This window comes from Punica granatum, chromosome 3 (genome assembly GCF_007655135.1).
Source record: "Punica granatum isolate Tunisia-2019 chromosome 3, ASM765513v2, whole genome shotgun sequence".
In the NCBI taxonomy this organism is placed as follows: Eukaryota; Viridiplantae; Streptophyta; class Magnoliopsida; order Myrtales; family Lythraceae; genus Punica; species Punica granatum.
The window spans coordinates 26,661,290-26,673,834 of NC_045129.1; the positions used below are offsets into that span (position 1 = coordinate 26,661,290).

General features: G+C 42.5%; 1 protein-coding gene across 1 annotated transcript; it reads right to left on the reverse strand.

The window, feature by feature from the left end:
• Positions 1-8,304: 8,304 nt before the first annotated feature.
• On the reverse strand, positions 8,305-9,465 carry LOC116201873 (HMG-Y-related protein A-like). Its single transcript, XM_031533315.1, has 2 exons — positions 9,277-9,465; positions 8,305-9,167 (listed from the first exon to the last, which is right to left on the reverse strand). Exons 1-2 carry the CDS (start codon positions 9,358-9,360, stop codon positions 8,649-8,651), a joined length of 603 nt encoding a protein of 200 aa, XP_031389175.1. The 5' UTR covers positions 9,361-9,465; the 3' UTR covers positions 8,305-8,648.
• Between the last annotated feature and the right edge of the window lie 3,080 nt (positions 9,466-12,545).

The window sequence follows — 12,545 nt, forward strand, 5'->3', positions numbered from 1 at the left end:
GAGAGTTCTCCACCCGTGCACAACTTCCTCTTCGCTCACTTCTCCTTTATCGGGTTTCCATGTTCTCTACCGATTGTTTGCTTATCTTTTTCGGACTTGTTTAAGCTTCGCACGTTCGAGGCTTGCCACGAACATTTAGATCCGTCCATTGGGAGCTCAAGGAACTCGATCTTGCTTGGTACCGTGGTCGGAGCTAGCGTGCCGACCTCGCTCTTCCTCGATTGCCACGGACGTTACCTCTCGGGTGCTCACCACTCTCCACGCCTAGCTGGGTCACCCGACCCTCTTGCCACTTTCCCGACTCTTTTCCTTGTACATCGAGGCTAGGTAACACTCCTCTACAACTTAAAGGGGGTTAGGTCTTCGATCTTCGTTTGTGTGGGGTGATAAGGCGACTAATACACACGTTGCATGCAAGTTAGGGTTTTTATGAGTCCATGCATTTCCATGCAATCTCATGCACATTTACTCCTTATATCTTGTCCATATGCCGTATGAATGCATGTATCATGATGGGAAACGGCTAGGATCGAGGTAGGAGAGACCGTCTTGGCCACGGTTGAACCACGGGAACCCACAGCCTAGTCCCAAGGGAGGGACCTATGAGCTCCCTTGGCTCACCCGAGGCTAGGGTGGCCTCTCCCTCCCCTAAATTAGTCGATTCCCATACATTTACCTTCGTCAATCACGTCTAGCATGTTAATATAATGGGAAAAGATTTAAACCGGGGTTGAAGAGGCCGCCTTGGCCCATGTGAGCCATGGAAACTCACGGCCATTCTTGAGAGGATGTGGCCGAGAGTTTCCTTGGAACACACGGGTCTAGGGAAGTCTCTTTTGCCTCGAAATAGGTTGATTCCTGTGTTCTTTTTTTTCTTTTCACATTTTGTTGTTGTATGGGTCGATGTCGTTTTATCGATTCCTTTAAATAATTTGTTTGTGCGTGTTTGTGTGCGCGTTTACGCATGTATGATCTAGGCAGCATCGATTTGGTCGAATCGTGTGTTATTATCGTGTTTGGCGTATTATGCATGCAAGGAATGATTAGGATCTACTTCATTGCCTTGGAATCGTTCCTTGGAATTGAGTGTATTTATGCTCGTATTTTATCCAAGTGATAGTCGCACGATAGATAAATTAATATTGGACAATTACCCGTTAAATCCATAATACCTATAATATAAGATCACCACCACCGAATAATTTCAAAAATGGGAGAAACGGGACGTGTCATTCGATTAATTAAATCACTTGGACTAAATAATTGGATAAATTGATTGCCAATTCGTAAGCGCATCGATGGTTCACGGAATGGCAGAAATGTCATTTTCTTTAAAAGCTCACAATTTCAAAGCACCGAGACGTGTAACATGAATAGAATCGGTGTCTAGCACTCGCGTGTTATGACTCAAGTCCGGGCCCAATTTGAGGCGGCTCTAGTCGAAGTGCGCGAGTCCTTTTTAGACCTCTTCGTGTCACGCGATCTCTAATTTATATGTGAACTACACACGTTTTACCACTCAAGGGTATAATCGTCATTCTGCGATTCACCGATATCCTAGGCATTAGGGAGTCGGAAACACCTCGATCTATGGACGAAAAAGGACGGCCCGTTCTGGCGCGAGTTTCATTCGTACGGCCCATTCCGTCCACTTTCGGTGTTTTTATCTCCCTATTGTAGATTCGGTGGCGAATATCTTCATTTCTGCGGCAAAACACGAAAAAACCGGATTAATCATGCATTTGACTTAATCAAATATTAGACCTAAAATTGTAATTTTAGAAAAAAAATTTTCCCGTATGTTTTTCTCCTTTCTTCTCTTAGTTCTCTACCCATTTGCCACCCCATCTCCCTTCATAAATCCCCCCTTCTAAAATGTGTTAACTTTTTCTTTACTTTTTTACATTTTAGTTACAAAAATAAATAAAAAATAATTTGGTCATACGAGCATAATATTGGTTAGGGATATGATGATTGTACTTAGTGCAATTAATAATATATTTTAATTTTATTAAAATTTCAAAATAACAATAGGAAATAATATTTTTAATGTTGCAAGGCTGAAATTTTTTATTTTTAAATTCCGCACGTAGACCGAGTTAATCTTCTAGTATTAGCAAATATTAGAAATCATAAGCTTATTGTTGCAGCAATTCAAATGTTGAGATATATCTTAAGTTGACTGCAAAAGCTAGAGTAATTTATGCATTTTTAATCCTACCTTTGGTTTTCAAACTAAAATAAAAGTTATAGGAGAAAAAATTAGGGGCCTATTTACTTTTAAAAAATCAATTCTTATTGTCCATTTCTTCTTTTAAATTATTTTCTCCATAGAAAATTATAAAAATATATTTATCAATATTCAGTTAGAAAATTTTATGATGTGAGAATAATTAGAGTAATTATCATAAAAAAGATGACAAGTTATAAATAAAGAAGTTATTTGAAAAAGAAAGTTATTAATAGAGAAGATTAGCATGAATCATCACCATCAATGCTTGCTATTTATAACTTATGTATTTTAGTCGTGTATATATATTGTTTTCATATCTAGAACTAGCTTCCATAATTAGACCCTTGTATACGACTATTTATTTCAATCAATTTCACCTCACTATGTAAGTGAGGATTCAGCCAATTCTTCTCAGTCTTTATGATATCAGAGCCTCAAATCGGGATAACACCCGTGCTGCTCTATAATCCTTCCTGATCCTAATCTGTAATTCTTCCCATAGCTTTTCTTTCTCACATTCTCTATGGCTGACAATAATTCCTCACTCATCTCCTCTTCATCCTCATCTGTTATCATTCAAACACCCTCTAGTATTCCTACTATCCCTGTCAAACTCAATGGCAGAAACTATCTCTATTGGAAAGGTATCATGACTCCTCTACTCGCTACCTATGGATTGCTGGACCATGTTGAAGGTCGAGCAATTGCACCAAACAAAACTATCACAGCAGCTGAAGGCACCATAGCAACTAATCCTGACTATCTCAGGTGGGAGTCCAGAGACAATTTTGCACTTACCTGTGTAATGTTGGCAGTAACAGAGGAGATCGGTGTCACTATTCTCACTGCCAGGACATCACAGGAGGCATGGACCTCCCTTGCGACTTCTTTTCTCACCCAGACCGCCGCCCAGGAAGATCTTCTCGACCAACAGTGGCGAGACCTGAAAAAGGGCAATCAACCAATGGCTAAATTTATCGGAACGGTAAAAGAGCATGCTCTTCGATATGCCCAAATCGGAAAACCAAAAACATCAGCAGACATTAATCGACGCATATACACAGGTCTCGGCCCCGATTGGGAACCGATAGTCTTAGCACAGTCGGAACGAATGCTTACCCTCACCACCGATGAACTTCAATCTCTTCTCGTCGGCCACGAAGAGCGTCGCCTTTACGCTCAGGGAAGCCAGACGATTTCCGCACCTTCGAGTGCTCCGCTCTCGGGTCTGCTCGGTGCAGGACCCATAGAGGCTCTTTACACGGACGGAAGGAAGGGAGGCAATGGCGGCAAGAAGAACTCCGGGAAGGGTTACGGCGGCAAGAAGAACTCCGTCAGCAAAGGAGGCTCGGGAGGATCGGGAGGCTCAAGAGGCTCGGGTGATTTTCTCTCTGGAACGTATGAAGGAAACCCTAATTTTCAGATTGGGGGAGAAGTCGGGCAGAGAAGATTGGTTCAGGCCGGGCAGGCGAACTCGGGTCAGAATTATCCGGGTCAGTTCAACTCGGGCTCAATCCGAGATCCGCGCTTCGGCCCAGGTTCCTTCGGCCCAGGTCCTTTCGGGCCTCAGGGCAGTAATTCTTTCGGGCCTCAGGGTAATTTTGGGCCGTTCACTTCTGGCCGGCCCAATTCAGCCCGTCACTCTACCAGAAGCCCAGCTACCTTTGGAAATTCTGGGTTTCGGCCCAATTCAATGATTATTTGCCAAATCTGCAACCGTCCAGGACACACCGCTCCATTCTGTCAGTCTTCTGGAGCACAGGCTCATCTGACTCATGGTGCCTATCCGGGAATTCATGATTCAGACTGGTACATGGACTCAGGGGCAACACACCATGTCACATCTGACATATCCAACCTCAATTTTCATGATGACACCTCACACTCAGATCACATTCTCGTGGGTGATGGTAAATCAATTCCAGTCCTTGCCTCTGGTTCTTCAAGTCTTAAACTCTCTCAACGTCCTTTACACTTAAATCATATTCTTTATGCACCACATATTTCAAAAAATCTCATTTCCATATCTAAGTTCGCTAGAGACAATACTTGCTTTTTTGAGCTTCACCCAGATTGTTTCATTGTGAAGGATCGTCATACACGCCAGGAGCTTATGCGTGGACCGGTTAAAGATGGACTCTACTGTTTTCACCCGAGAGACAGGCATATCACCCATCCTCAAGCCCATTTTTCTGTGTCCGGATCCAGTGTTCTCTGGCATCAACGCCTGGGACATTCGTCTTTTCCAATAATCCGTCGTGCCTTAAGTACTTCCTTTTCCCTTAATAATGATCATGTTGGTCATATTTGTTCCGCCTGTCAAGAAGGAAAATTAATAAATAATTCTTTTCCATCTACTCTTCACAAAAGCACCTTTCCTTTTGAGCTTGTTCATACCGATATTTGGGGTCCTGCACCAATCACATCTTCTACTGGTCATCATTATTACATTCATTTCCTTGATGATTACAGTAAATACTCTTGGTTCTATGTCCTTAAATCTCGATCTGATGTCCTTAGTGTTTTTCGAGCATTTCGTCTTCAAATTGAGAACTTCCATGGACGTCGAATCAAGTATTTTCAGTCAGATGGTGCAAAGGAATTCCTCTCTGCAGATTTTCAATCTGAACTGCAGAACAATGGTATCTTCCACCGTATCTCATGTCCTCATGTTCCCCAACAGAACGGCTCTGCTGAGCGTAAACACCGTCATATTGTTGATATGGGACTCACATTACTCTTTCACTCTTCCATTCCACCAAAATTCTGGAATTTTGCCTTTGAAACAGCAGTATATCTTATTAATAGATTACCTACAAAATCTCTTAATTTTCAATCTCCATTTGAGGTGCTTCATGGTAGTTCCCCTGATTACTCTACCTTACGAGTGTTTGGGTGTCTTTGCTATCCTTATTTACGACCTTACACACGTCACAAATTAGAACCTCGATCTCAGCCCTGTGTCTTCCTTGGGTATCCTTATCATTACCAAGGGTATCGATGTCTAAATCCTATCACTGGTCGAATCTTCATATCTACTCAGGTTGTGTTCGATGAGCGTTCTTTTCCTTTTAGGACAGGTGAGCCTATCTCGGTGGTTGACAGTCGGTTCTCTTCTGGTCCTGCACTTGCTACTGGTATGTCTATTCCCTCCTCCTCTAGCACTACTTCTACCTATATCCCCATTCCCTCATCTGTTTCTTTTCCACTAAATGAGTCTAGTGGTCCTACCACTTCCCCTCCTGAGTCTTATGTTCCTGCTCCTTAAATTCATGACCAGTCCACTGAGTCTGGAGTTTCGGCTGAGGTTACTGAGGGTAATGATGTTGCACCTGTTACTCAGAATACTCACAGGATGACAACACGATCTAAGGATGGTACACTGCCTCCTCCTCGGTTTACTATATCTCGCCATCCCTCTGCTTTCTCTGTTTCCGCTGCTTTGCAGGAACCTCAAACTTTTGCACAAGCTCGCAAACACTCCACCTGGCGAGCTGCAATGGAAGAGGAATATCTGGCATTACTCCAGAATCATACATGGGATCTTGTCCCCCCATCTTTTACATAGAATGTGGTTGGCTGCAAATGGGTTTATCGCATCAAACAGAAGGCCGATGGCACCATTGATCGTTACAAGGCTCGTTTGGTGGCAAAGGGTTTCAATCAGAGAGAAGGAGTTGACTATTCAGAGACGTTTAGCCCAGTCATCAAGCCGGTAACCATTCGAACAGTACTATCTATTGCTGTCTCCTCCCAGTGGCCAATTCGTCAACTGGATGTGAAGAATGCATTTCTTCATGGGCATCTCACTGAGGAAGTCTATATGTCTCAACCTCCTGGCTTCTTAGATGCTTCTCGTCCTGATTATGTTTGTCGACTCCGTCGATCTCTCTATGGGCTCAAACAAGCCCCCCGGGCCTGGTTCCAGCGCCTCAATACATATCTTCAGCGACTTGGATTCTCAAACTCTAAAGCTGATCCCTCACTGTTCATTCTACGAGGACCTACTTATCATGTCTATCTTCTCGTCTATGTTGATGACATCATCTTGACGGGAACTCCAGGTGCACCCTTTGATTCCATAATTACTGCCTTACACCGGGAATTTGCCATGAAGGATCTCGATCCCCTTCACTACTTTCTTGGGATGGAGGCTCGAACTAATGGTACTGGCCTCTATCTGACACAGTCCAAGTATATTCATGATCTTCTTACTCGCACTTCTATGCTGGAGTGCAAGCCTATTAGCTCTCCAGTCCCTTCAGGATCCAGACTTTCCCTTCATGATGGAGATATCTTTCAAGATCCTTCTCTCTACAGAAGTGTGGTAGGCAGCCTTCAGTATCTCTCCCTCACTAGACCTGATATTGCCTATGCAGTAAATCAGGTATGTCAGTTTATGCACTGTCCAACTACTGCTCACTGGATGGTAGTGAAACGTATCCTCCGTTATCTCAAGGGTACAATTACTTATGGTCTTCATATTCGCCCGGGCTCCATCTCATCTATTCATGGCTTTTCTGATGCTGATTGGGCCGGTAACCCTGATGATCGTCGCTCTGTCAGTGGTTTCATAGTCTTTCTTGGCTCCAATCCCGTCTCTTGGAGCTCCAAAAAGCAGAGGACAGTCGCCCGGTCGAGTACTGAGTCTGAGTATAAGAGTCTTGCCAATGCCACCGCTGAAATTTTATGGCTTCAGTCTCTCCTTCGGGAACTTGGAATTTCCCAATGTCATCCTCCGACTCTTTGGTGTGACAATATCTCTGCGATATATCTTACAGCGAATCCAGTTTTTCACGCTCGGACCAAGCATATTGAGATTGACTATCACTTTGTACGGGAGCTCTTCATGAGCAGGCAACTCTCTATTCACTTCATTAACTCCGATGATCAACTCGCTGATGTACTCACCAAAGGCTTATCTTCCACTCGCTTCATTGACATCCGCTTCAAGCTTCACGTGGCGAAGTCCCCGTTCGGCTTGCGGGGGAGTAATAGAGAAGATTAGCATGAATCATCACCATCAATGCTTGCTATTTATAACTTATGTATTTTAGTCGTGTATATATATTGTTTTCATATCTAGAACTAGCTTCCATAATTAGACCCTTGTATACGACTATTTATTTCAATCAATTTCACCTCACTATGTAAGTGAGGATTCAGCCAATTCTTCTCAGTCTTTAGTTATAAATTATAAAATGCAAAAATGATATAAATGGACTTATGGAAAATTGGGAAAATAATGGAAAAATAAATTCATTTCATTATAAGCAAGCAATTTTTTTGCAGTTCTTCATTATTCAGAAAATTTTCATAGAAAAGAATTCTCCAAAAGTAATGATGCTTAGGTTTTTCTACTATTTGGACAATTCACCAGTCACTACTGTGTTCTTGCTCTTTTTTCTAAACTTTTAACTGCACACAGGGACATTTGATAATTATCCTGGGAAGACAGATATTAGATGGAGATATATTCTTTTGTTAGTCTTGTATTTTTTAAAAAAATTGTCATATTTTCATCATACTCTTAATTTTTTTCTAAATGATAAAAATGTTTATTTCATTTTAATTAGTTATACAATCTGACCCATCAAACCTCCAATTAAACCTATAAAAAATTAGTTGTACAATCTGACCCATCAAACCCCCAATTAAATCTATAACATCTAGTTCGGTTATGATAATACTAATATTACAAGCAATTTTCCACATAGTAATGAACACAATAGATCACTTGTAATCCCGAAAAACCATAGGGAGCTCCCCCCATCTTTCTAAAATAAACAAATTAATCTTATGACGAACAGGAGCTCCCCCAATCTTTCTAAAATAAACAAATTAAACAAGGGACGATTGCGTTCACAAGGGACGATTAAAATGTTGTATCAAATAGTTTTCCAAAACAATTACCTAACTGCTCAGGGTATAATAAGTCACTTGGAGACATAATTACTTCACTACCAAAGAAAAACTTTCACCAACATGGCCAAGAAAGAGAAAAGGCAAAACCCGAAAGGAGCAACCAAACTTAGTCAATTTTGCACCAGAGAGAACATAATAATATAATAGAACACCCAAGCTTGAAAAAAGCCTTCATTGCCGGTGGATCCAACAAATGTACAACCCATCTTCCATTCCAATTACATTCACATTCCCATTTAATTAAAGCCCTCCTTCCCCTCTCTTGACTTGACACTGCTCTCTCTTCTCTAATTAAAGGACCACTCTTCACCATTAAAATTAAAATTCCTACTTAAAGGGGGAAAAAAAAAGCTACAAACAACATCATTAGCACTGATGACAATTACTAAATAAAAAAAAGTAAAAAAACAAAAAAGAAATTAATAATCCCACTAAAAGGAAAAGGACTATCTCTTCTTTAGCTTTTCTACTGTCATGACGCTTATAGCCCTCAGGCTCCAACTGGCGCCACAGCTGGCTTCACCTTCGGCGGCCTCCCCCTTCCTCTCTTGACCACACTGCCATCCGCCGCTGCCGGGACAGGAGCCGCTGGGGCAGCGGCCGCGGGCTTGGCCTTCGGGGGGCGGCCCCTCTTCTTCCCGGTCACCGTGGGTGCGGGGCCGCCCCTCTTAGGAGGCGGCGGCGGCCGCGAGGCTAGCTGGTCCTTTGGCTTAGGGGGCCTGCCGCGGGGTCTCGGCGAGGAAGCAGCGACCGCAGCTGGCGCCGGCGCTTCCTTCGGCTTGGGGGGGCGGCCGCGGCCGCGCTTGGGGGGCGCGTTAGGGTCGGGCTTCATGTAGTTGTTCTTCGCCATGACGATCTCGCCGCTAAGCTTCATCTTGTTGAGGTAGTGCGCGATGAGGGTCGAGTGGGACGGCGGAAGGTCGCTGTAACTGGCCTCGATGTACCTGGAGATGGCCGACTTGTTGGAGCCGTTCTTGTCGTTGAGCGACTCAATCGCCGCCATGATCATCTGCAAATGAACCCCATCAACAAAAAATACAGAAACCCCAGCTCAGAAACCCCACCCAATCGACCAATCAACCAGTAGCATAAGAAACAGAGCTGAAATTCAAGAGCACCTCAGGGTAATTGGGCTGATTCCCGCCAGCAGGAGACGGAGGAGCTCCCTCCGGAGCCGGATTCGTCGGCTCTTCAGCAGCCATCGTAGAGGGGAGAGGCGAGGGGCAGTCGATCGGGAAACGAGCTGAAGGGAAGAGGGGTGGTGAAGATGTGAGATGGAGACCCTTGAACAGGGCGAAAGTTGGGAAGCAGAGGATTTAAAAAGGAAGGGGATGGGTTTGTTCGAGGATTGGATCGAAGGTCGATCCGACGGTTAGGGTCGAGAGTTTGGGGTGTCATCCAACGGCTGAGGACGCTTCACGGCGGGATACCGCGGATCGATGACGTGGCAGGGTCCCCCCTGTCGGAAGCGGAGGATGGTCTAGCTCCCTGTACTAATAAGCTCTGAATGCGAATTTACACAACTATCCTCGGTCTGAATTTATCCTCTAACCGCCCGCGGCGGGATCAGGTGCTTCTGCCTTCTGCAGTGATTCCTACGTGCCGGCCTCCTATTGGTTGGAGGTTGAGCGCGGTCCATGGTGTTGACGTAGGAGTTAGCGCCACATGTTATGGGATCATGAGAAAGGCCGAAGAGACAGCCGTCCAAGTGGGATCGGACGAGCGGACTGCGGGTCCCACGTAGGTTTGATGCTGGACCCTGGGTATATGATGCGCGACTAACTGTTGTCAAAGGAATAGAGTGCAGGAGCAGTGTTATCAGAACCGGACCGGATGATGAACCGGAAGGGATACGGGATCATGGGTTTATGAGTCCAACCGGGGGTTCGATGGGTCGGACCGCTCGTTTATTTAAAATAAAATAAATATTCATATTATTAAAAAATTATGATAATTAAGATAAAAGTATGATGATTTTAAAGAAATATAACAATAGTATAAGAAAGTATCTATATTTAATATTTCTTACTTCAAAATAAATATTTTATTTTAATAAGTACTTAAAAGTAGAGTTAAAAGAACAAAAAAGTGGTGGTGGCTTGGTTAGTAGTATGCTAATATGAAAAGCAAGAGGTCATGAGTTCAAATCCTTACACAACCAACCAATTTTTACATTAAATAGGAAACCCATAAAAACCGATAGAACCGGCCGGTTTAATGAAATTTTGCTTAAAACCGGCCGGTTCAATGGGTCCGGCGGTTCAAAGCTGCCATTTCGGTTTTTAGGCGAATCGGACCGGACTTGGTGCCGGTTCCCGATCCGACCGGTCGAACCGGCCGGTCCGGTCCGGTTCTGATAATAATGTGTAGGAGACAAGGTTTGACTTTTGTCGGGTGTATGTAGTCATGAGTCCATGGCATTATAGCCCTTTCCTCTCCTCCATCGACCATCGTCCCGGACTCCATGCAGTGGAATAAATTGAAATTTTCAAGTGTAATTTGTAAGTAATAATTACCGAGCGTCATATAGAGAAAAACCTCAGGGATTAAAATACATATAGAGAAAAACTTTAGTGACATACACTTAGAACTGACTGATTTAAATGCAATTACCCATGGTTAACTACATGTGCGATGTAATTGACAAATTGTGTGCAAGTGAGCGAATTTTATTTGCAATATTGGGATTCAAACTTCGATGGAAATACTTCGTAATTAGGAACAAACAAACCCCTAAGCAATGATTATTCTTAGTCGATAGACCGAAATATCCCATGACCTCAAAAAAAAAAAAAAACTCAACAGTTGTATCTGATAATTGTGAGAAGAATCTCAACTTTTTACCACCTTTCTCAATTTGATAGTAGAAGATCGTATCATTTCTTTTTTTAATTATTGGAATCTACATTGACATTGTATGCCATCAACAAGGAGACCGACTATATCGAATAGCCGTCTGTTCAAATCTATTAAAAAAAAGTCTCAAAATGTAATAGACCTTGATAGTAATCTCGACAGAGATAAAGGTTGCTGGAGGTGACCCATCTTGTTCCCTGTAGGATTAAAGGAAAAACAAATAATGTATTGATAGTCCCATTTTAACAAGTGATTTACTCTATATTCATTTTTTTAAACAAAACTCTGGCTTAGATTTTCAAATTACTGAAAAATGTGGGCACTTTTTTATGCAGTTATTATTCAACAACTGATCATAGGGCGTAATCCTATAATTCCTTTAGCATCTCTATGACATAAAACCCTTGGCTCCTTCGAAGCTGGCAAAAGTAAAAAAGAAACCCACATGCTTTGGTGAATTAAGAGGACTTTTTCTCTATTTCTTTTTCTTTGTTTTTATTCCTTTATCATTTCCCTCTTACCACCTTTATTTTTACATCTCCCTTTTGGCTCCATTACAATATTTGAAATTTTTGAACTCACTTCTACCTTCCCACCCTCATCTTTCGGCTCCATCGCAAATTTGTTTGGCTCCATTGCAATGTCTTTCGTCCAATGCTTCAATAAAACATTTATCAGCAACTTTTGCGGAGCTAATTACAGCCATCTTGCACTTGGTATGCTACATTCAACTGATATATTCAACTGATATCAAATTTGCAAGTTGAACGAACGATTCCTACATTCTATAAAAACGAGAATGTACTTGTGGGTCTCTTATTGGCGTTGGCTTGTTCATATGGAGAGATTTTGAGGAAAAGAGAGAGGATTGGGAGGGAATGTTAATTCCCTAAATTCTCACGTTAGATTGGAAAGTTTTTTTGTTTTTCTTTGTTTTTGGCGGCCTGAATCTATTATAGAAGGTTTTTTCTTTTCGGGTTACAAAGGAAGTTCAAAACCTAGTATAATGAAAGAGAAAACCTAAATAACTAATAAAGGGGCACGGGTAGTCCCATTATGTATCGAACCTGTAACTTTTAGGTCAACAGACGAAACCGTGCGCTGCTATGCTACACCATCATTTTAGAATGAATTCATTTTACAATCAAGCAAGCACTTCCAGTTTGAATAGAGGGATTTATAGGAGAATAATGCTCACCTTCCGTCCCTTCAAACACCTCTGGAGTAAGCACAGGGGAAGAAAAGTGTGATCTCGGATTGCTTCTTCATGATCACATAATGGGCGTAGAGAAGAGCCAAGAGGACAACCCCAGCTAGCAAATCTGTTCCAAGTGGGAAGCCTATTCAAAATAGCAAGCCATGATATAAATGAAGCCCTAGGAAAATGATCTTTGATACAAAAAAATCTTATGCCAAGAAACCGTAGGATGCCTTGGTCGAAGCTCCCACCATAGTTTATAAGTGCTAAATTTCCAGTCCTTGCCGTTACAAATGAACCAGCAAGCTCTTCGATAAGAGCGGCTTTAGAATT